The 25,770-nt window shown below is 44.6% G+C and overlaps 1 protein-coding gene across 3 annotated transcripts in view; it reads left to right on the top strand.

The window, feature by feature from the left end:
- LOC125726912 (NACHT, LRR and PYD domains-containing protein 12-like) overlaps positions 1 to 19,930 on the top strand; it is a 62,835-nt gene extending 42,905 nt beyond the window's left edge. For all 3 annotated transcript variants that reach the window (XM_049003391.1, XM_049003392.1, XM_049003389.1), the window contains 3 exons: positions 458 to 631; positions 4,853 to 4,899; positions 18,768 to 19,930. In XM_049003391.1, the coding sequence (XP_048859348.1) occupies positions 458 to 631; positions 4,853 to 4,899; positions 18,768 to 19,297 (751 nt within the window). In that variant the 3' untranslated portion in view covers positions 19,298 to 19,930. The remainder of the gene's footprint in view (positions 1 to 457; positions 632 to 4,852; positions 4,900 to 18,767) is intronic.
- Positions 19,931 to 25,770: the final 5,840 nt, after the last annotated feature.

The raw sequence follows: 25,770 nt of genomic DNA, 5'->3' as shown, positions 1-25,770 counted from the left end.
ATCAGGTCTCAATAACACTGTAATGGTCGCTGTACTCATTTGTGATGGGATTTGTGATGGATGTTTAAATTTTTTATTTGTCTATTGAAGAGTGGAGATAATACATCCCAAAAATGTTTATAGATTTCTGCAGGGAAACCATCCAGTCTGGGCGATTGGTTGTTAGGCATTTGGTTGAGAACCTTATGGAGTTTTTCTGATGTTAATGGTGCATCAAGGGTATCTGCTATTTCATTGGTTAATATGAGTAAGTATAGATTATTTAAAATGATTCTATATCAACTGGATCTGGTCCTTGTTCTGAGGAGTATAGGTTCTTATAAAATGTTCAGAATGCGTTGTTAATTTCCCGTGATTATTTAAATATTTATTGCAGGAGTCACTTTTACTTAAAAGTAATACTTTTAATGGTGAGATGATATTATTTATTGGGGAGTTTTTGTCTATCTCTCTGCAGGCTGTCAGGCTGTAGAGTCACAGAAGAAGGCTGTTCTTCCCTGGCTTCAGCTCTGAGGTCAAACCCCTCACACCTGAGAGAGCTGGATCTGAGCTACAATCACCCAGGAGACTCAGGAGTGAAGCTGCTCTCTGCTGTACTGGAGGATCCCAGCTGTAAACTGGAGAAGCTGAAGTGAGTACAGAGTGTGTGTCTGACACGCTACAGATACTTACAGATGTAGCCGCTTGAATTTTCCCCAGTTTCCATGATGGGACCACGGCTGGTCCTTGGCTGGTCCATGACTGGCCCCTGCTGGGTTCTGGGTGGGACCTTGACTGTAATGAGATCCCCCACTATGATGTAATGAACAAGTGGGCCGGCATGATCCGCCCCTTACCTCTCTGTGTGTAAAGTACTTGCAATGATTTATCCATCCACCAGGGAGAGCAGTGATTATGAAGGCTGAAGTGACTTACCTTATCTTAACTTCACTACAAAAAAATTTAAATCTAAGCAAGTAGAATTTTCTTATATTTAGATAAAATTCCAATTTCATTAATAAACGGACTACACTGCAATAAATAGCCTGTGAAATTTAAGAAATTGTTTCTGTTGTGAGGCAAAGATGGCCTAAAACTAGCAAAATGTGTTTTTAGTCAGTTTATTGATGAAATTAGAATTTTGTATTTTATTTCACCTTTTGGAAATGAGGCGGACCCACGATGTGTGCAGTATAATAATTACAGACCTAAACAAAGTATTAAGATTGATATTGTCAACCAATGAGTGACAGTGTGGTACATGAAAATTAAACAGATTTTAAGCTTGTTTGGCACATGATGAAATACTTCATCTGCAAGGAGGCCAAGCCAGATACAAAGCAGCAACGTGTCCAAGCAAGAGTTATGTTGGGAGAGGAGAGTGACCCAAGATGTGTGTAACAGACTAATTACAGGCCTAAACAAAGTAATACGGTTGATTGTGGAGAATAAAGGTGGACAGAGTGGAAAATGAAAAATAAAAAAACATATGGTTCTGTACTGTGCTTGAGTAAAACAGACACATTCCTTAGTGTGTTCTGTCTTTCTGTCTGGCTAACAGTCTGAAAGGCTGCTGATGGCTGCATATTCACGGGGTGGGGGTGGGGGGCAGTCACAATGACGTGTGAATGTGTCATTAACTTCTCTGCTTGGCCACAATGAAAAGAGATATGTTTGCAGGGGATCAAGGTGAGGTTGTTTTCTTAACCTGAGATCACTGAACCAACGGTCAAGCAGGGTGGTGGTAGTATCATGCTGTTTTGCTGACAGTACTGTACATCAATACATTGCACAGAGAATGGAATGATGAAGTAGCACTAGATAGATAGATTGGGGTTTTATGTCATAGTATCAGACTCAAAAAGAGGAACATAAAAGAAACAGCATAATAAGTATTTACTGTGACCCTTTGGAGTCTGAGGCCTCTCACCCAGTAGTCTGACATGCCTTAACATTTTACAGTTTTTCTGAATTGCTAAAACATTTCCTAAAATCTCCTCTCCTTTAATCAATCCACTAAGCACAAACCCTAAAATTCTAGCTAAACTCACAAATAAATGAAAACACTACCACTCAAAATAGTTGTTGGCATGCAAAGTAGAAACTGTAAGACTATAATAAAAAAAAAGTATGGTCGTCTACCAAAAATATTTGTATACTGTACAGTTGTTACATATTAGTTATCAGTCATGTTTGCCGTATTCAGTACTCCAGAAAAGTTACTGTAAAGAACAAAGCCAAAAAATAAACAAATGAGAGGCATATTACAGTAAAATGTCGTGCAACTGCTAATCCAGATTCACGGAAAGAAAGAATCCTCTTTGTGACCCATTTGTACCTTGACGTCGAAATTCAGCTCCTATTCACCTGGTGAAATCAGGTATTGTAACTCCATCCATCCATTTTCCAAACCGCTTATCCTATTGGGTCGCGGGGGGTCCGGAGCCTATCCCGGAAGCAATGGGCACGAGGCAGGGAACAACCCAGGATGGGGGGCCAGCCCATCGCAGGGTATTGTAACTCCACTGCACAAAATGAAAATCTAAGCAAGAATAATTTTCTTATATTTAGACAAAATCCCAAAGATGGCTTAAAACTAGTAAAATAATCTGCCAGTGCAATACTTGGTAAGATTTTCTAAAGGAAGACAATATGCCTACATGCAAGAAAATTATTCTTACTCATCAGATGTGTTTTAGTCCGTGTGAATTTTGTATTTTAACTTTCCCTTTTGGAGATGAGGCAGACCCAAGATGCATGCAATACAATAATTACAGGCCTAAACAAAGTAATAAGACATTGATAAGATATTGTCAAGCAACGAGGGACAGTGTGGTATATGAAAATTAAAGTTATCATACTGTATTTTTCCAGTACTTTTAACAATAAAATAATCCCTGTGTATTTTTTATTTCTGCCTTTTTTTTTATTTCGAAAGTACATATTACTCTTCTGCTTCATTTGTAGCCGTTTATTTGAATACACCGTGTGCTTGGGAATTAACACAATCTATTAAAACTTAGTCTTTATATTTTTGTTACAAACACATAACAACCACTGAAAATACTGTTTTGTCCTGTGAAACGGCCTCGGGACAGTGTGAAAGGCTGCTGACGGCATCAGCTTTTCATATTCACAGCAGGAGGGAAGAGTTAAAAAACCACACGTGAGTGTGAGAGTGAAATCTGAGCTCCAGCATGCAGGGGGAATACTGGCCATTGTTTTGTGTGTTTGGGTGTTGGGTAACTAACCTAAGTTTATCAACTTGGCCATAATGTGTATAACAGGGTGAGGTGACCAGGTTGATTGTTTTCATTGAATCCCATTGGCTAATGGAGGTGGAGCTCACAGCACCATGACCAATCACGAATGCTTGTGAGAACTTGCCCTTTCTCTCACACACAGTATATACACATAGATATCTTACTGTGTCTCTTAAACAACAATAAAAAATAATCACATTATAAACATTTCTAGCCAAGACTTTTGAGCTCTGAAGCTTACAGACATAGGGGCTGGCTACACAAAGGTGAATGAGACATTCAAAGAATTGTGTGAGGTTTGATTACTAAAGTGTTACAACTTTGAAGTGACTTTGGAGTCACCAGACCTTTGCATACTGTCAATGGCCCATCAGTCTGGAATGTCTGTCACTGCTCCTCACACCAATCAGTTTGGAAAGGCAGTGTGAGTTTTACAGTTTTTTTAATTGCTAAGACATATACTGCAATACTGAAGTTACTTTCTCAAAACTCTTCATACAGTCACCACAACATTAGCTTATGTGGGCTAAACTGTGAAGCAATTTGCTTTGCTTTCATACAAAATGCAATCAATAACTAAATTCTTCAAAATATATTCTTCAATTAATTTATCAGAGGCCATTTTGCACATAAGTACATACTAAAACTGCTAGTAAAACTGTCAAAACTGAAATATATCATTTTACTAAATTACTATCAAGACCCTTTCTAAAATAGATTGTAAAAAAACACATAACAAATAAACAAATAATGTTAATTGACACAAGATCAAACAATGAATGCTGTATGCCAAGATATTTCTCCAGAGCAATGCCAAGGATGGATCATGTATGTGTAGAGACAGAGTAGAATCTATGGTACTGTCTTAGCAATTGAAAAAAAACTGTAAGAAAACACACAATACTAGCCTTTTCACAGTTTATAACATGCAACAGATTAAACGTTGAAGTATAAAATGTGCAATCACATTATATTACATGAAAAATACAATACAATAAATGAATATTAGAACAACAAATTAGTTAGCTATTAATTGCTGAGCTATTACAGTTCTCCTCAAATGAGCTTGATGGGCTGAATGGCCTCCTCTCGTTTATAAATTTCTTATGTTCTTATGTTTTTATATAAATTGTCACTCCTGATCAGGATGCCAAGCTTCAAAACAGTTGTGGGTTATGCTGAAAAGCCAGGTCTGCACCTGGAACCCAACTAGTTTAAATGAACTAGAAATTCTGCAAAGAAGAGTGGTCAAATATTCAGCCAGAATTATGCCAGAGGCTTGCTAATGGCTACCAAAAGATTCTGGTTGATACTTGTTGTACTTGTGTATGTAAACTTGTGACCACAACTAAAATGTGTTTTTGTAAAGAAAGCGCCATCTCATGGTAACACCCTGCAAGTGAATAAATGGGCGGGTTTAGATGAGAATTTAGGCACACCCCCAGAAGGAGGGGGGTCAGTCCCTTTGGCTGGCTTTTGGCAGGCAACCGGCAGGCAGCCGGCTGGGAGGGGAAAATTCAAGCGGCTACATCTGTATGCATGTATGTGAAGAAGAGGCACCAATAAATAAATGGATACAGCAGTACTATGTCATTCTGCTTCTCCTATAGTGTGGACCACGGTGGAGAGTGCAGGACCAGACCAGGCGTACAGAAATGTAAGTGTTTGCATGTTTTTATTAATAATACAATTAATACTATGTTATGGTTGTATTCACACAGTTGTTGTGATCTGTGTCTGCCATTTTTGCTGTTTGTATATGCATTTGCATGTTTGTGTTTAGGTGAGATTCTGCGTGTGTGGCATTTTAGACAGTATCCAAAGGGAAAAAAAAACAGACATCACAAAAAGCACTATTAATTAATTTATGAGGTCTTTTTTAACAATCAAATACTTTTTAGCTTTTTTTATTGTCTTTGTGTTTGTGTGAGATAGTAACAGTGTTAAAATATATTCTGATTAGAGCTATCAATAGATTTAAATATTTAATCGTGATTAATCGCACAGCTGTGCATAGTTAATCACAAACGAATCACTAATTAAATCACGAATTTATTCAACATTCAACGTTTAGCATTAAGTGATTTTTTTCAGGCGTTAATATTCTTATCAATATTAGAGTTAGCAAGGCATGATTTCTTTTTGCAAATATATGCATCTATTATTGGAAATCAATTACCAACAATTAAGAACAACAAAGATTGTCCAAAGGTCATCAGAAACCCTTCATCACTAAAGAAAAACCCAAGCCCAACAACAGATCGGCACATTGACCTGTTAAATATTACATATTACTTAGTCATATAACTAAGTATAAATCAGAGGTCGGCAGCCTTTTTAAAGCAAAAACGATTTTTTTCCTAAATGCCTGACCCAAGATTTACAAAGAGCCCCAATGGATAGAGAAGAGGGTTTGAGATATGATTTTTAACATGATATCGGTATATATGCGTTTAACACAAACTTCAAGTACTTACAAAAAATAAAGAAATACAATTTTGGGGGCGAGGCTGTTCTCAGTTTCAAATCCGATGGATGTGTAACAGTGCAAAGGTGACTAATATCACAATATTGTTCAGTTCTGTAGCGATAGTCTTCACCCTCATGCAAGTTCGTTTGGCTGTGCAGTTGTCTGACCTTCACTCTCTACCTAACTACTTGTAACTGTGCTGACTGAGCAGCGCAAAATGTCCTCACCACTTCAAACTCGGCTGGCAATAATATGTAAATCAGAGAAAATATAGATCTGAGAAGGTGTGATGATAATTTACTACGAAAAGTATATGAAAGAATTACGAATCCTAATAAACTTAATAAGCCTACATCCAATCTCGGACACTGAAGAAATCTCCGGAAAGCATTTGACTGGAGACATACTCTCGTAGACACTTTGAGGAAGATGTAAATTATGAAGTTAACCCTCTGGACTCGGTTATCCCGCCCGCGGGATATAACAGAAATTTTGCAAAACCATTTAAAAAACTCTGCGGATTTTTGTCATATAAACATTTAAAAAAACACCCTCAGAAACCTTGGATGGTCTACTTTTCAAATACATATAGGTATAAACTAAATATATTTTTACATCTTTGTGATACGAATAAAAAGAATGAGTGACTGACTTATTTCACATCGACAGCAACTGCTAATAACTTTGGTCTTGCCGATGGACTAATCTGACAGAGTTTTGAAGCTGAACCCATCCATCCATCATCTTCCACTTAATCCGAGGTCTGGTCGCGGGGGCAGCAGTCTCAGCAGGGAGGCCCAGACTTCCCTCTCCCCGGCAACTTCATCCAGCTCCTCTGGGGGGATCCCGAGGCGTTCCCAGGCCAGCCGAGAGACATAGTCCGTTCAGCGTGTCCTGGGTCTTCCCTGGGGTCTCCTCCCAGTGGGACATGCCCGGAACACCTCACCAAGGAGGCGTCCAGGAGGCATCCTAATCAAATGCCCGAGCCACCTCATCTGGCTCCTTTCAATGCGGAGGAGTAGTGGCTCTACTCTCAGTCCCTCCCGAATGACGGAGCTCCTCACCCTATCTCTAAGGGAGAGCCCAGCCACCCTGTGGAGGAAACTCATTTAGGCTGCTTGCACCCGCAATCTCGTTCTTTCGGTCACTACACATAGCTCATGACCATAGGTGAGGGTAGGAACGTAGATCGACTGGTAAATCGAGAGCTTTGCCTTTTGGCTCAGCTCTCACTTCACCATGACAGACCGATGCAGCGTCCGTATGACTGCGGACGCCGCACTGATCCGCCTGTTGATCTCTCGTTCCATCGTTCCCCCACTCGTGAACAAGATCCCAAGATACTTAAACTCCTCCACTTGGGGGAGGACCCCAACCCGGAGAGAGCATTCTACCCTTTTCCGGCTGAGAACCATGGTCTCGGATTTGGAAGTGCTGATTCTCATCCCAGCCGCTTCACACTCGGCTGTGAACTGCCCCAGTGAGAGCTGAAGGTCACGGTCCGATAAGGCCAACAGAACCACATCATCTGCAAAAAGCAGAGACCTAATCCTGAGGTCACCGAACAGGACACCCTCAACGCCCTGGCTGCGCCTAGAATTTCTGTCTATTAAAGCTATGAACAGAATCGGTGACAAAGGGCAGCCTTGACGGAGTCCAACCCTCACCGGAAACGAGTCCGACTTATTGCCGCCCATGTGGACCAGGCTCTGGCACTGGTCATACAGGGACCGAACCGCCCTTAAAAGGAAGCCCGGTACCCCATACTCCCGGAGCACTCCCCACAGGACTCCCTGAGGGACACAGTTGAATGTCTTCTCCAAGTCCACAAAACACATGTAGACTAGTCAGGCAAACTCTCATGAACCCTCCAAAATCCTGCTGAGAGTATAGAGCTGGTCCACTGTTCCACAGCCAGGGCGAAAACCACAGTGCTCCTCCAGAATCCGAGGTTTGACAATCCGGCGGACCCTCCTCTCCAGGACCCCCGAATAGACCTTACCAGGGAGGCTGAGGAGTGTGATCCCCCTGTAGTTGGAGCACACCCTCCGGTCCCCTTTCTTAAAGAGGGGCACCACCACCCCGGTCTGCCAAATCCAGAGGCACTGCCCACTATGTCCACGCGATGCCGCAGATGCGTGTCAACCAGGATAGCCCCACAACATCCAGAGCCTTAAGGAACTCCGGGCGAATCTCATCCACCCCGGGTGCCGGCCACCAAGGAGCTTTTTAACCACCTCAGCGACCTCCGCCCCAGAGATAGGCGAGTCCACCCCCAAGTCCCCAGACTCTGCTTCGTCATTGGAATGCGTGTCGGTGGGATTGAGGTGGTCTTTGAAGTATTCCTTCCACCGACCCACAATGTTCCGAGTCAGCAGCGCCCATCCCCACCATAAATAGTGTTGATGCTGCACTGCTTTCCTGCCCTGAGATGTCGGATGGTGGACCAGAATCTCCTTGAAGCCGTTCGGAAGTCGTTCTCCATGGCCTCACCAAACTCCTCCCACACCCGAGTTCTTGCCTCAGCAACCACCAAAGCCGCATCCCGCTTGGCCTGCCGGTAGCTGTCAGCTGCGTCTGGAGTCCCACAGGCTAAAAAGGCTCGATAGGACTCCTTCTTCAGTTTGACAGCATCCCTCACCACCAGTGTCCACCAGCGGGTTCGGGGATTGCCACTGTGACAGGTACCGACCACCTTACGGCCGCAGCTCCGGTCAGCTGCCTCCACAATGGAGGCACGGAACATAGCCCATTCGGACTCAATGTCCCCCACCTCCCCCGGGATATGGGAGAAGTTCTGCCGGAGGTAGGAGTTGAAACTCCCCCTGACAGGGGATTCCGCCAGACGTTCCCAGCAGACCCTCACTACACGCTTGGGTCTGCCAGGCCTGGCCGGCTTCCTCCCCCACCAGTGGAGCCAACCCACCACCAGGTAGTGATCGGTTGACAGCCCCGCCCCTCTCTTTACCCGAGTGTCCAAGACATCCGGCCGCAAGTCCGACGACACGACTACAAAGTCGATCATCGAACTGCGGCCTAGGGTGTCCTGGTGCCAAGTACACATATGGACACCATTATGCCTGAGCATGGTGTTCATTATATACAATCCGTGACGAGCACAGAAGTCCAATAACAAAGCACCACTCGGGTTCAGATCGGGGGGGGCGTTCCTCCCAATCACGCCCCTCCAGGTCTCACTGTCATTGCCCACGTGAGCATTGAAGTCCGCCAGCAGAACAAGAGAATCCCCAGGAGGAGCGCTCTCCAACACCCCCTCCAAGGACTCCAAATAGGGTGGGTATTCTGAACTGCCGTTTGGCGCATAAGCGCAAACAACAGTCAGGATCCGTCCCCCCATGCGAAAGCGAAGGGAGGCTACCCTCTTGTCCACTGCGGTAAACCCCAATGTACAGGCACCCAGCCAGGGGGCAATAAGTATGCCCACGCCCGCTCGGCGCCTCTCCCCATGGGGAACTCCAGAGTGGAAAAGGGTCCATGCCCCCTCTCAAGGAGGCCGCCTGGCTCGCATGAAAAACAAAGCCAGGGGCAGGGCATCCATCCAGGGCAGGCCCATCGTTTCTTTTTCCAATTTCAGTTTAAGTGTCTGATTTGCCCTCTTCACCATCCCTCCACTCGAGGGTACAATAATGCTTTAAATCAATTTGCATCCAATGGGACAATTTAGTCAGGGTTTCTGCGATGAACACAGGACTGTTGTCTGTGGTGATTTTAGATGGAATACCTCATCGCGGAATCACCTCCTTTAGTAGACATTTAGCCACGCTCAGAGCATCAGGGAGACGGCAAGGGAATGCCTCCACCCATCTGGAAAACAGATCTACAATCACCAAGCAATACTTGTATCACCTGCACGGCGTTAGCTCAGTGAAATCCATCTGCAGGTGATCGAATGGGCTTTGGGGACTCGGGGTCACTGCAGGGTCGGTTGGAATGCCCTTTCCCACATTGAATTTCATGCACACCATACACTTCCCGCAGAATTGGGCATCAGCTGCGGCAAACCGAGGGGCATGCCACACCCGAGTCACAGCTGCTACCATCCCGTCACGAGTCACATGATCCAGGCCATGAATAAATAATTCAACATTCTTTGCCAGCAAAACCTTATCCCCAAACCCAGTGGAGTCCTTAGCTAAACTTTTAGCCCACTGGTCTGCGAGGTCATTCCCCTGACTGATTTCATCAGTCTGCTTTGTGTGGGCCTGGCACTTCACTATCGCCACCTGTTTGGGTAGCATGAGAGCGTCCAGAAACCACGGCATAGGAGGTCGCTGGGGATCCATCCTCCAGACTCAAAGAACTCCCATCGACAAACAGGATGTTGCCTCCCTCCAGTGGGATGTTAGTCAGATTCGGCTTAGGTCTGCACACACAGTCGATGACCTGCAAACAATAATGCGGTTCCCCGTCCACCGCCGTGGGAAGGAGGGTCGCTGGATTCAAAGCAGAGCATCTTTCCACAGTCACATTTTCCAGTGTTAACAAAACATTCAGATAATGCACCGATCGCGCAGGCGTCAAATATGATATCCTGGCCTGTGTCAGGATCGCGTGCACTGCATGGGGAACTCGAAGTTTCCTTGGATGCAACTGCACTTGATCTGCACTCGCCATCACCGCCTCTGCTGCTGCAGCTACCGCTCGAAGACAAAGGGGTAATGCTCAAGCTACTGAGTCCAAATGTCTTGAGTAGTATGCAACCGGTTTGAACCTTTCCCTGTGATACTGAGTCCGAACTGAAGTCATGAACCCTTTTTTCTCATCCACATACTGCACAAATGACAAATGACTTTCTATAGTCAGGCACCCCCAAAGCTGGGCCTGACATTAATGCTTGTTTTAAATCAATCAGGGCATCTTCAGCTTCAGACGTCCACGTCAGTCAGTCCTAGCCTAATTGTCAAATCAAAGAAAGGGCTGTGACCTCTGTGCATAGTCCTGAATCCAAGGCCTACAACAGCCAATCGTGCCTAGGACTGAAAGCAATTGCTGTTTAGTCTCTGGTTTGGGCATCTCCTGTATGGAGGCCACTCGGTCTGGTCCTAATGACCTTCCCTCACTTGTCAACACATGTCCAAGGTATTTAACCGTTTGTGACACCAGCTGCAGCTTTTCTTTGGAGGCTTTGTGCCCATTTTTAGCCAGGAAGTCTAACAGAGCTCTGGTGTCCTGTTTACAGGACTCGCGAGTGTGAGAGCAAAGCAACAAATCATCCACATACTGTACCAGTGTGCTACCCCCAGGCGCAGTAAACCCCTCCAAATTTTTGCCAGCTCCTGCCCATACACGCTAGGTGACTGTGTAGCCCTGGGGCATCACTGTCCAGGTCCACCTCCTCCCCAGAAAGGTGAAGGCGAACCAATACTGGGAATCTGGATCTACTGGGATAGAAAAGAAAGCATTAGCCAAATCAATGACAGAGAACCATTTAGCCTCCGCTGGTATGGATGCCAGAATTGTAACTAGATTGGGTACGATAGGAGTCAGATCTTGTACAAACCTCCAAATAAAATTTCCTTAATAGCCCCCCTTTTCACCAGATCTGCATGTACTTCTCTCACTCCCTCCTCTGCATCTCTAGATAAGGGATACTAGGCCTTGTGAGGCCGAAAGTCAGACTTGGGGTGGACCACCAAAGGCTCAGCTGACACCAATCTGCCAAAATCATTTTTCCCTTTTGCCCACAAGCAATCAGGTACTTCCCCTAACCAGTCTGGCAGTGGATCAGTACTTTTCTCCTTACTTCCTTCTGCATCCCCCTTTCTCTGTACCTCTACACACTGATCTATTTGGTACCTTTGCAACTGTCCATCTCCACTCATCTACCTTCCATGCTCTACACACACCCACTCAGTCCTTCTCTCACACTCTCTGACCCAGGGTCCTAAGTCCTTCCATTCTAATGACCCCTTTTTCCCATATGATACATGGAGGACCGAACCTCCTGCATACCACTGCTCCTGGCCGGCTGACAAATGAACAGATGCAGCAGACCTGTCTTCTGCCACATAGAGGTAATCAAGCACAACAGTCTCTCCCAGTTTTCCCGCAGCCTCAAAATCCTTTATCCACTCAGCTCCTCCTTTACCAGAAAACTGAGCAGTGCAATGCAATCTTTCAGGCTGTTCTTGTCCTTCAGGGATACAGTCTCTCAGAATTGTGTCATCCGCTAGCCACCAAGCGGGAAAGTTTTCTTTCTCCAATAAGCAAAACAGTCCCAAAGCCTCTGAGGTCACAGTGAAACCGTCTTCCCGCATTTCCACCTTCATCCACAGCTTCCCCATTAAGTCCCTCCCTAGGAGGTTGACAGGACAATAGGGGGAAACTAGGAACCGGTGCCGACACACAGTGGCCCCTGGGCTCCGTTCCACTAATAAAGGTTCTGTTTCTTCTAGGAATCCGGGGATTCCCGAGGCACTGATTATTTTTACAGTTCTGCCAGTGGTGGGGACTCCTGACACCTCCTCCTCTCAGATTGTTGACCTTGTAGCTCCCGTATCCACAAGGAAAGGGATTTCCCTTCCCTCCACTCTCAATTTAAGCAATGGGTCATCTGCTAGGTGTCGGGTTAAGGCGATGAACTGAACTGACCCTCTTCACCTGTCTCCACAATCTTGTATTGGGTAGGAGCCATAGGCCACCCGGAGCCTTGTGCACTCAGGCTGGGACACTGGCTGGCGAGATGTCCCTGCTGTTGCAAACATAGCACATCACAGGCCCTGGTCTTACTTCTTCCCCTCCTCCAGCTTGATTCCCCTGCACAGCCTGAGGCAGAGGGCAGTCCCAGTAGAAATGATTGGGATTTCCGCAGTTCCAGCATTTCCTGTCCCCCCCTCTAGGTGGACCAGGTGGACCCTGTCCTCTCCTCCTTCCTCTGCCATGGGGTTTCCCCGTAGCCAAATTAGCTACTGCCTGAACAAGCATTTCATGTTCCTGCTCCCTTTTCCCTCTCTTCTTCTCTCCCTGGATGCCTTTCCATTTTTCCTCGTCTTTCAGATTCCGCTCGATGTTCTGTGCGAAAGCTCTCACACTACCCATGTTTTTCTCCCTTCAGTCAGGGCAAACTTGCTTCAGAAGTTCTCAGATCTCAGGCCGCATCCTTTCCACATAGAGGGCAGTCATCATTTGTCCCTGCTGTTCTGCTCCTGGGCCTGAGTGCTGCTCCACCAGGCTCTGCAACCAGAGCTCCCAGTCATACACATCTTCTTTATCACCTTGCCGAGCTGCATACAGACGGTACCAGTTAAACGCTGTGGGAAAATGAGACTTAAGAGGATTCTCCAGAGAGTTCATCTACTGGACCCACCTAGCACTGTCTATTCTCTGGATACCAGTGTCCCATGATATTCCCAGAGCAGACCAGAATCTTGGGAATGATTATTCAATTTACTGTTGACACCTGCATGCGACAGTGTGGAGTAAAATCAACTCCATGTATCGTTTTATCGCACCGAGGATACTGCACCTGGGAGACCCCACACCCTTTACCACATACACATTCTCCAAAACCCACACACCCTATCGACATACACCTTTATACTCCTGTGGGACCGAGACTGGACCAAACCCCGAACAGTCTCTCAGCCTGGTGCCAGGGGTCTACGACAGAGCCTGTCTTAGATTTTCCCTGTCCACACACAGGAATCTTACTCTTCCTTTGCCCGTTACGCAGTGCTGTGCTACCGCATGCAACGCATTCACTCTCCATCCTCCACCATACAATGCCGCACCACGCAGTGCACACACCACCCTGCCCTCTGCCCCTGACGGCTTCCCTGCTGCCTTGTGCCCCGTCACACAATACAAAGTGGTGCCACCAAAATCATGGACTTTCCCAAGGTCTCGTGCATCCACCTATCACGTAATAGGTCACTCAGGTCTCCACTCAGACCGCATCCTTTCCCTATCACAGGTGGATGAGCGCTCTCCCAACAGCCTTTCTAACCATGGTCAGTGCTTCCCTGTGCTTGGATTCCCACAGTCACGGCGGACTCTCACACACTCAAACACTACCAAAAAAATAACCTTCAGCAACAGGAAAAGCAGCAGCAAAAATGAATAAACAGAGAAGCCTTTATCTCACCAACACAGGTCTGGCCAAATCTCAGGAATGTTCAGCTCTGGGACAGCGTCATCTCCGTTGTTCCTTGATGAGGGACTGGGCCAATCCTCAATCTCATCTGGATCTGGTCCCATCAGGCTGTACGCCTTACCTACATCTATCGCAGGACCCCATCGTCTGGAACAAAGAACTCAACTGCCCCACGTTGGGCGCCAACTGTGGTAGAAGAATTTTAAATATAACACTCCACAGTTTCAGCAAAATGGTGGTTTATTGAACAGTAAAAATAATATAATGTAATACAGTGTAGAGACACACCGAGTACTGAAAGGCAGCTCAGATACAAATTGAAGTCAGTTCTTCACCCCCCTTTATACCCCAAAAAGCCCTCCCCACCAAGGTGCTGTGTGTAGGTGTTGTGAGTGAATTTACATATAAAGAGTGACCCCTGGAGTGTGGGGATCCTGAGACAGGGACGGGACAGGACAGGACGGAGACTTTTATGATCATTGTAATTCAATTCTTGTCACCTTATCCTTATCACCCTAGTGGTGCCAACTGGAACCCCCATTCTCTCTCTGGCTTCCCCCACGATCATAAATTCCTAACATTGTCTGCATTCAAATGATCAACCAAGAACCTTGGGGCATTTTTACTACTTTTCCTTACAGAGGTCACACAGTATTCAAAACAATCTCTTCTTGCCTAAGGTCTAAGACATAGCAGACCCAATATGCCTCCCCTCCCGGGCCTACCGATGTCCAATTTTTCTTCTACACAGGTTACTATCGAAATTCAAATGATGACTGAAACTTACGGTCTGTACTGTAAAACAGATTTTTATGCCAAGCTGTCAGACATTAAAAAACATGCAGCTACCCGGCAGCATGTGGAACAGGCAAAACCATACAATCAGGCGAACCAATCCAAATTATCCTTTATAAAAAAAAGAACAGACACCCTGAAAGAGGCAGAGACAACCATTGTTTTGTCATGTCACCATATTGGTATAACATGCAAGCCAGCATTCCCCGATTTCAGTACAACTCAGAATTTTTGGATGCACTGCACCAACTGCAGCAAGATGATTAATGGTGTTTTGGCTCCATCCTTTATTCAGAGGCTGGTGACTGGTATTAGTGGCAACAAATACAGCCTCCTGATGATGAAAGGATGTCAGTGTCTCCAAGTACCTGTGTGTTGTGGTTCGCTACTTTAGTGAGGGAAAGGGATGTTTGGTGGATCCTTGACTTTCTTGAGCTGGAGAGAGGAGATGCAAAGTCCATCGCCAAGAAATTTCTCTCCTTCCTTGATCAGTATAGCCTCAAAAAGGAGAACCTGCTTGGCATTGGCACAGATAATGCATCAGTTATGACAGGGGCATACAATGGTGTTTACAAAATTCTTAAAGAAGAAATAAAACATCTTGTTGTTATCTGTTGTGTTTATTTTGGGGAACCAGGAAAACATAGAACAACGACCAACTAACATCATTGACGGATCTTGGGAAAATGGACTCAGACGTGGACTAAATACACAGAACAAATCAGACTGATGGAAAACAGCTGGGCACAATTAGGGGAGCACTTGTGGTTGATCAGGGGGTGTGGCACACACGAGGATGAGATGAGACCGGGGACACGGGACCTGGAAGACAAGAGCAAGAACATCACTGGGGCACAGGGAACAGGACCGAAACACAAAACAAGGACAAAGGCAGAAGCCAGGACAGAACCCGACACAGAACAAACCAGAAATGGAGACACTGCGGGAACACCAATGGAAGAGACAAAAGGACCCGGAGGGAACCACAGTGGAATGAGGAGCCGAGACAGGAGGGACAAAGGGATGAGGAGCAGACAAGGAAGGCCAGACAGGAAAGGTTGGCGGACAAAGGGAAGCCCAAAGGAGCCACAACGGGTGGCAGCTGGAGGGGCCGCAGGCGACCGGGAGGCAGGAGCAGGAGGGGACGAAAGGGCCGAGGAGATCTGCTGAGGGACAGACGAAGGGGATGAGGAGAAAAGAGAAAAGAGTCAGAGGGGAGTCCGACGCAGGCAAGGAGGGAGGGGGTACTGCGGCAGGCAACAGCGCGGCCACAGCTGGCAAAGGTGCAGCTGACGGACGAGTCGGAGGAGGGCAGTCAACTAACAGTGAACTCTGCCTCAAAAACCACATTGCATTGTAGTGTTGAGTTCCTGGTCAGGGAGACATACAAATGGTTCTCCTTTTCACCGTAAAGAAAGGAAGTTTAAAAGGCACTATAAAAAAACATAAACTGTGGGGAGAGGCCATTAGTCATAACAAGAGTCTGTGCCACCTGCTGGCTTTCAGTAGAGCTACTGTATCAAGAATATTCAATCAGTGGGAGGAGCTGAAGTCACATTTCAGCCTGACCGTGACAACTGAGCACTGTTACATGGCGGATGTTTAACACTCAATGTACGCTGACCCATAGAACCTCCTGTACCTTACCTGAAGTCAATTCCTGGTGAGGTGCAGAGTGCGGTCAAGGCCTCTGAGGGGGAACAAACAGATCCGGGACTGACTGATAAGAGCTGTCTGCAGCCAAGTCCTTCATCCTATGGACAAAATTTACATGATAAAAGACCCAATAGATAATTACATCTTAGCTAAGCCATATCTTGGCTGTGCATTTGAGTCCAAGGCAGCCCAGCTTAAAATCTCCCCTGAGAATGAGAACTGTGTGTGAAGGAGATGCATTATCGTCCTTGCAAATGAACTTTGGGCAAGGCTCAAAGACAGGATGGAAGTTCTCCAACACATGTCTGTGTTCAGTGTAGATGAGACTCTTAAACAAAACAAGAACCTGGATAACATGGCTAAACTAATTATACTTTTAGGATATTGTCCAGCAACAGCTGACATCTTCATCAGTCAGTGGAGGTCTATTCATTGCCAGAAATGAGAGGAAACAACCATTGGATTCTGGGCTGAGACAAAAAGGTATAGGGATGCAGCAGGCATAAACCCATTTGAAGAGTTGGCCTCTGTGGCAGTTGCAGTTCTTTCTCACTCAAACTGCTTCCCTCACTCAAATGTTGCAGTAGAAAGACTTAAGCAAAATTGGTGTAATCAAAAGCAAACTGAGAAATCACATGTCACTTCAACCACTGAGCTCTATTCTGCACATCAGGTATGGTTTAAAGCTGGCTCAAGAAGCATTCTATGAGCACAATTTAAGAGAGAATGTGCTCCATCTCTTTGGCACTTATTCTTTTAAATTAAATATTGCCCAGGTCCCAGCACTTTGTGACCCAGCACTGCTCCACAGGGGAAAAGCACCAACAGTGTTGATCTGGAGAATGTGGAGTTCAGTCCTAGAACATTCAATGATCTAGATTAAAAATCAGATCAAATAACCAATTGTAGTTTAGTTCCTTTTGTAAATATGAACATAGTTCATGTGTATGACCTTTAAATTAGGATGCAAAATAAAGTGGCAGCAAAAACCTGACCTAGAGCACACAATTTCCTATGTATTATATTTATTAACATTTATTATACTACGGGACCGTTGAATGCTTGAATCTGATTGGCTGACGAACGTTCTGAGGTGTGCAATTATTTTCAGGGAAACGCACGGCGAACGTAGTTCCAGGCAGCTCTCTTGACCGCATTACAGTTCCATATCACTTCGCATAGTTAACTGTAATAACGGAAATTAGCATACAGTACCTATAAAGCACACAGGACTAACAAAAACAACAATATGACAGACGATTTTCCGAAAGTAAATTTTAATATTTACGGTGAATATGAAACTTTCAACAACTGGGCTGCAGCAGTATTAGTTAGCCTAGTGTACCAACTTAACTAGGCTACACATGACATTTCTCACTAGCGAGGTAATAACAGCGCTGCATCTTAAAGCAGACTTACAGTTTAGAGACGGTGCTTCAGAACACTGTTGAGGGACACACAGAGGTAGCCTAATTCATACAAGCTCTCTCTCTCTCTCTCTCTGTTTCTGTGTCTCTGTCTCTCTCGCTCTCTTTCTAATAACTTCATTATTAACTGCATTAGTCTGCTATCAACAGCTCAAGCCTCCATTGCCAGCTTTAAAATGACGTTTTGGAACTAGCAAAAGAGTCGTTGGAATATATCATCTGATCGATGTCTTGAGGTGTGGCAACCGTAGTATAAGTGGAATAATTGACACCAGACCGTTGAATTATTAGAAAAATAATGCACACCCGAGGTGTAACGGCCACTCCGCTTCGCGTCGTGGCCGCATCACCACCTCAGGTGTGCATTATTTTCTAATAATTCAACGGCCCGTCGTCAGTTATTCCTTATATAACATATCCTATGCCTTTGCTACACTAGCCAAGCTTTGTTCTTCTGCAAATATATATTTTTTTCCTGGAAAATATGCCCATAGTTTAAATGGTAAATGAAACTATAAATGATTTTGTGTGTATGTTAATAGCTTGTGATTTTCCATAGATTTTTCCAGTACAGTGTGTACTGTACAGTGATTTTTCTGGTTTGTGCAGGGCTTCAGTTTGCAGTTACACTGCTGTCTGGAGGTCTGTGTCCAAAGCGGTTTGAAGGAAATTCATATTTTAAAGTAACAACACTCACTTTTAGTATTAATTTTTGGTGTTGAATTTTTGTGGTAAATATGTTTGTGATGAATATGTCTGATGAATGTTGCTGCTTTGTAATTTTATTTTCCCGTAATTACGCTGTTAGTTTAGCTCGCGCTGCATTTTGGCGGCTCTTCCCGCCGCCGTCGCGCGCCGTCCGACATTTCCTGAGCTATTTCATAAACTTCAGTTCCCGCTTTGTTCGGGGAAGCTGCGCTGTTTTTATATTGTACAGAAACATAAAGTAAAGCTGCTGTTTTTATATTGTACAGATAAATACAGTACAGGCTAAATGTAAGTGATAAAATGGCGGAGATGCAGGTCTGCCTGATGGTATTAATAATTCTTCCTCCTGCCTACAGACTCCTGCCAGCTGACACTGGACCCCAACACAGCAAACAGATTCCTGTCTCTGACAGGGGGGAATAGGAAGGCGACAGGGGGGGCAAAGCAGCCATATCCTGATCATCCAGAGAGATTTGATGTCTGCCCCCAAGTTCTGTGCAGAGAGAGTCTGACTGGCTGCTGTTACTGGGAGGCTGAGTGGGATGGAGATGGAGCCTGGATAGGAGTGACTTATAAAGGGATCGGGAGGAAAGGAGGGAGTGACTGTCGGCTTGGATACAATGACAAGTCATGGAGTCTGTGCTGCTATCCTGACAGATACTCTGTCCGGAACAATAATAAACGAACTGATATACCCATAGAGCCCTCAGGCTCCCGCAGAGTAGGAGTGTATCTGGACTGGGGGGCTGGTGCTCTGTCCTTCTACAGAGTTTCCTCTGATGGACTGACCCTCCTACACAGATTCACCTCCTCATTCAATGAGCCTCTCTATTCAGGGTTTTGGGTTGATATAAAATCCTCAGTGTCGCTGTGCATGCTGGGATAGCTCACTGTGTGCTGGAGGAATAATCTTTACTTAATCTTAGGGTGTGGATGCTGCTGGCTCTCCATGGTAAATCATCTACCCAACCCATATAATCCTTTTTACTCTGAAATGATTCGTGCCCATTGCTTCCGGGATAGGCTCCGGACCCCCCGCGACCCAGTAGGATAAGCGGTTTGGAAAATGGATGGATGGATGGATGATTGTTAGACAAAAATTAATTACTGGGTTCAGGAAGCTGAACAAACATGCAAAATAAGAGTTTTCCATCCATCCATCCATTTTCCAAACCGCTTATCCTACTGGGTCATGGGGGGTCCGGAGCCTATCCCGGAAACAATGGGCACAAGGCAGGGAACAACCCAGGATGAGGGGCCAGCCCATCCATCCATGATTCACCTATAATATTATTGTATTAAGGTTAAACTGCATAACCATGTTTTTTTTTTTTTTTATCTCTCTGATCACTTATATAACTTGTTTTTCACAACAAGAGCATCCTTATCTTATGTGAAAGACTCCTCGTTCTGGGATGCTTACCCTATTCAGGACACTTACGATGTTTCCCCGGGTTTGGAGGGGCTTGCTGGAGACAGGGAAAGGTGCTGCTCAATATAATAAAATTTTTGTACGCCACTGGTCAGTGTATGAGACACCTGCCTTATCTTCATGGGGAGGGAAAGCACTGCTCAAGGACACTTGTTTAATTATTTTGGGAACTGCACCTAGTCAGTCAGTGTGTGTAGAACACTTACCCCCATCCTTAGGAGGAGGGGATACATTGATTGTAGAAACTTTCCAGTTGAAACTGCAGGCAGCATTAGAAATTTGAGAACGCATTGCCTGGGGGGGGGGGGGGGGTGAGCCTGGCCAGCTCGTCAATGTGTTGGTTCAATTAATTATCACAATAACCATAGTATGAACCATACATCAATTTGCACTTTCTATTTATGCATGTTTTTTTTATTATCACTTCTTATATATACCTATAGCGGCATGGTGGTGCAGTGGTTAGCACTGTTGCCTCACACCTCTGGGACCTGGGTTCAAGTCTCCGCCTGGGTCACATGTATGTGGAGTTTGCATGTTCTCCCCATGTCATTGTGGGGTTTCCCCCTACACTAAAACATGCTGAGGCTAATTGGAGTTACTAAATTGCCCATAGGTGTGCATGCGTGAGTGAATGGTGTGTGAGTGTGCCCTGCGATGGGCTGGCCCCCCATTCCTGGGTTGTTCCCTGTTTCATGCCCATTGCTTCTGGGTTAGACTCCGGACTCCCTGTGACCCAGAAGGATAAGTGGTTTGGAAAATGGATGGATGTCTATTTACTGTATTTCCTCCCTGTACAGTGATAATAAAGGCTTTCTGTTCTGTCCTGTTAATGTCCTGGTTTAGCGTCAAGGTGAAGTGAATGACACTGATTATCTCAAATTTCTTTGAATCGTTCATGAAAGTCTGATATTGACAGGCTTGATATAAAATGAAGGCGCTCTGATAGAGGTGTCTCCTCAAGTTAGAGAATGAAATGGAAAATGAGACTCCAGAGTCTCTGTTCAAGTAGTTTTAGGTGTGTGACAAAGGCTACGTTCACACTGCCATGCTGAAGTGACTCAAATCAGATTTTTTGCCTTAATGTGACACAGATCTGATCTTTTCAGGGCTGTGTGGACATGCAAATCTGATCTTTTCAAATCAGATTTGTGTCACTTTCATATGAGGTACTAAATCAGATACATATCCGATTCGCGGCCATGTGACCTGAATGTGAACGCTCAGATCGGAATTCTTGTGGCTTTTTGCTTATACGCATGAGCTGATATCATCAGCATGTGCTGACATCATCAGCCTGCGCCGGCAGGCTTGTACCCACACACCTCTTGGTGCAGCAGTTCTAGCAATAACTGCGAAAATGGAAAAAGCTAACCGCCTGACTTTTTTCTCCCTTTTTACCTGCTCATGTACAGCTGATTCACTGTTTGTCGTCCTCCAGAGCAAAGTGTGATACATGCGTGAGCTACTAACGCCTCCATTTTTAATACCATGAGTCGTCCCACAGATTTTTTGTTGTTGGTGACGCAGTTGACCCGTGTAAAAATGTATAAATTTGCGCATGAGTGACGTTTCGGAGGACCGATGCGTTCACATTAGTCAGATACAGGTCACTTGTAGTTATGAATGTGAACCGATCTGAGCAAAAAATCGGAATTGAACGATGTGGCTGGCAGTGTGAACGCAGCAATAGAATCATGGGTAAAAAAAAGTAGAACACCCCATTAAATATTTAGTTATTTAAATATCAGCATATCAGTATTCACTCCTTCAAATTATATCTGTAGATAAAGGTGATGTAATTGCATCATCTATGCAAAAACAAGAAACAAATTCACTTATTTACAAAAGTAAATTAAGATGCTAATTTCCACTGAGCAAAAGTTAGAACCCCCTCACATTCATCACTATTTAAAATGCCTAGAGTTAGATTCAGGTGGCACCATATCGGATGAAGATGATCAGAACATCGTTACAGAGCTTTTTGCTGGAGCCTGTCTTATTTAAACCACAGACATTTTGTTTGATTTGTCCTTGATTGTGGAAATGAGTGATATCACCATGTGAGATCCAAAGAGCTCTCTGAGGCCTTCAGAAAGAAGCTTGTAGATGCATATGAGTCTGGGAAGGATATAAAAAGATCACAAGAGAGTTTGGAATCAGCCGTTCCACTGTCCGGAAAATAATTTACACAATAATTCACATTTAAAACCACTGCCAGCACGGCCAGGGCAGGCTGTCCTAGCAAGTTCAGCCAAGAGCAGACGGCAAGATGCTGAAAGACATCTCCAAAAACCCTAAAAGGTCATCACGGGTCATACAGGAAGCTCCTGACACGGTTGATGTCAAAGCACATGAAACTACCATCAGAAAGACAGTGTGATTTACATGGGAGATGTATAAGGAGGAAACCCTTGCTGTCAAAACAACATCTGGGCAACACTGAAGTTTGCCAGAGACCCACCTAGACAAAGACCAGGACTTTGGAACAGTGTGCTTTGGACAGATGAATCTGAAATTAAATTATTTGGGCGCAGTAACAGAAGACATGTTTGGCATAAACCAAAGACAGCTTTTGAGCAAAAGAACCTCATACTAACTGTGCTGCCCGAAGTAGTTAAAGATTGTTTTGTTAGTTTGTTCCTTTTAACTTACAGTAGTTTCCCAGGTAGCGGAAGTTCTATACAGATTCAGAGTTGTAATATATGTATTATGTGTTCAGTTTCACAGTGCTTCTTTTAGTAAACATCTCAAAGTGCAAGATTTGCTTCCCGGACGTCTATTGGAGGAGCCTGTTAGCTATCTGTCAAGCTAAAAACTGCGCACTTACATTAGAAGGGATAGAACAGTGAAAAGACATTTGTGCAAAGGGCAGCTAGTCAGAAGTTAACAATACGGGAAAACGCTGCTTACTGTGTGCCCCAAACTACATTTGGCAGCAGTCTGGCAGCATGGATAACATGTATCCTTTGCTCAAAGAGAAACTGACATAAGAGCGCAAGCTTATATAGAAGAAGAACAACAAAAGGCAGCAGCTAAAGCTGCCAGGAAGAAAGCCGAACTCAAAGCCAACATACACTCATTACAATTAGAGAGTGCAGCTGCAGCAGCCATCACTGAAGCGGAAATACTGGAGGCAGCTGTTGAAAGTGATTTCGGAGATGTGGCTTATCAAAGTATTAAAACTGAAAGTGCTCTGAGTGAAGCAGTAGTAAATCCAACACTTGATCCTCATCATAGCTATAAGTCAGCACGTTCCATAACTGCACCATTATGCCCGTTACAAGTGGACAATGGTGATATGTCTGTCTGCTACATACTGTAGAAAAGAGCAACACACAGTTTGGCGAGGTCAGTAATACTATGCATATTGAGTCACCAGTTTTGTGTATACCAAAACAATGCTAACAGCTCTCCAAATCATCCTTATTCCAAAAACTTATACAGAGACACCTATCTGCCACATGAACACCAGCAGCTTCCATGTTCACCGAAAGCTCAGCCATATACCGATGAATTGTATGACCTTGATTCCTAGCCCAAACAGTCATCTCCCCATCAAAGTTCTAGAGCTAAAGAATTCAGCTCATCTGTTACAACAGTCTTAAGCAAGTATTTGATACGTTGGGAACTCGTAAGCTCTGGGCTACTGTTTGATGTAATTTTGATGATAAGCACAAAAGCTACTGGGCCAGGAGGGAATCTTTCCTCAGTGCCATCGAAGACCTGAACTTGTCACCAAGAGTAGAGCTTGATCTTCACTGTAAATGGCTAGGAACAAAATTGTCAGAGCAGGCAAAAAGGATCAGAGCTGTGCACATTATTGAAGCATCAACAGGTGTCAGCATGGTGTGGCAAAGACTACAAGACTGTTCTGGGTCACCCAAGGCAATCGAAAATGGCCTTTTAAAAAAAGTTGATGATTTCCAAAAGATCACGAGAATTGGGAGACCTGATGGAGATTGATGCAGCTCACACAGATGGATTCCTTTTGGGTCTTAATTATCTGGACACGTCCCATGGCATCAGTCCTATAGTTCAGAGACTTCCATACTATCTACATGACAGATGGATCTCTTTGGCCTCACGTTATAAAGATGAGCATCATACAGCTTACCCACCTTTCTCCATCTTTGTTAAGATTGTGTGTGACCAAGCCAAAACACTCAATGATTCAAGCTTCAGGCCTCTACTTTCGGGTGGTCCTAACATGCCTAAAATGGAGAAACCCAATTTTAAGGCCCCAGTATCTGTTAGAAAAACCGAAATCTCAATTGATTTTGACTTCCACCCTACCCCCTCAGATAAAAGGGTGATTGTTTTTCTGGATCAATGTCCACTGCACAACAAAACACATCCCCTTATGAAATGTTGTGGTTTTAGGAGCAAGCCTTTGCAGGACAGGAAGGCTTTTCTCAAGGACAAGAACATTTGCTATAAATGCTGTTCTTCGTGTAGCCATAAAGCTAAAGAATGTGACCTCATTGTGCAGTGTAGAGAGTGCAATAATAGCCAAAATCATACAGCATTGCATCCAGGACCAGCTCCATGGAAAACTGCCTCTTCAGCACCTGCAAAAGTTCAAGGTGAGGGAGCAATTAGAGAGCACAGAGAGCTGTAACAACAAAATGCTCTAATGTTTGTGGAATAGTTGGAGATCCTGCTCAAAGATCTGTCCGGTCAAAATTTACCCATCTGGACAGAGATAAAGGGCCATTAAGACCTACACAGTCTTTCATGAGCAAAGCAATAGGTCGTTGGTGAAAACCAAATTGTTCAAGCTCTTTTGCATTAAGACAGATCAAACAGTGTATACTCTTAAAACCTGCTCAGGTATAATTGAGACAGTAGGTTAGCGTGCAAACAATTTTGTTGTAGAGTCACTAGATAGAAAAACCAGCATTCCCCATCCCCCATTGATTGAGTGCGACATGCTTCCGGATGACAGATCTGAAATTCCGACCCCTGAGGTTGCAAGACATTATACTCACCTGAAGCAGATAGAAGATAAGACCTCAGCTCTAGACTCCAATGCAGCCATTCTAATCCTTCTCGTCTGAGACATAACAAGGGTGCACAAGGTCAGAGAATACTGTAATGGGCTTCACAATACTCCATATGCCCAATGCCTTGACTTAGGTTGGGTTATACAGTAGCAGGAGAAGTTTGCTTAGGAGGAGCTCACTTGCCAGCTAATGTCGATGTCTACAGGACCTCGGTTCTGTCTAACAGCCGCACATCTCTGTTTGATCCTTGCAAAAACAACATCTACATCAAAGAGTCAACAAAGCAGCAACACGTAGTGATCCCCAAAGCATTGGGAAAATTATTGATTGTGATGAAGCTGATAGTTTCAGCAAGCAGTTGTTCCAGAGGACACCACATGATGAAAAACCTGGAATGTCTATAGATGATGAAGCCTTTCTTGAAATTATGGACAGGGGGGTGTTTGTTGATGACTCAAACAGCTTGGTAGCTCCTTTACCCTTTAGGAAGGCAGAGGCTTCTCAACAATCGGGATCAAGCAATCAAAAGTTTTGAATCATTGTGCCATATGCTTGAGAAAAGACTGAACATGAAAGAACACTTCTTCAGCTTCATGAAGAAAATCTTTGAATCAGGTTATGTTGAACCAGCCCCACCACTCAAAAAAGATCAAGAGTGTTGGTACTTGCCAATTTTTGGTGTTTACCATCCTCGCAAACCAGGTCAAATGCGACGCGTAGTATTTAATTCCAGTGCCAGTCATAAAGACACCTCCCTGAACAATGTCTTGTTAAGCGGCACGGATTTGAACAACACCCTCCTTGAGGTCCTTCTTCATTTCCTTAAAGAACCTGTTGCAGTAACAGCAGACATAGAACAAATGTTCTATTGTTTTGTCGTTCGGGAAGACCACCGTGACTTTTTGCATTTCTTTTAGTTCA

The sequence above is a fragment of the Brienomyrus brachyistius genome, unplaced genomic scaffold, assembly GCF_023856365.1.
Source record: "Brienomyrus brachyistius isolate T26 unplaced genomic scaffold, BBRACH_0.4 scaffold79, whole genome shotgun sequence".
In the NCBI taxonomy this organism is placed as follows: Eukaryota; Metazoa; Chordata; class Actinopteri; order Osteoglossiformes; family Mormyridae; genus Brienomyrus; species Brienomyrus brachyistius.
This window is presented reverse-complemented; position numbering and strand designations above follow the sequence as displayed.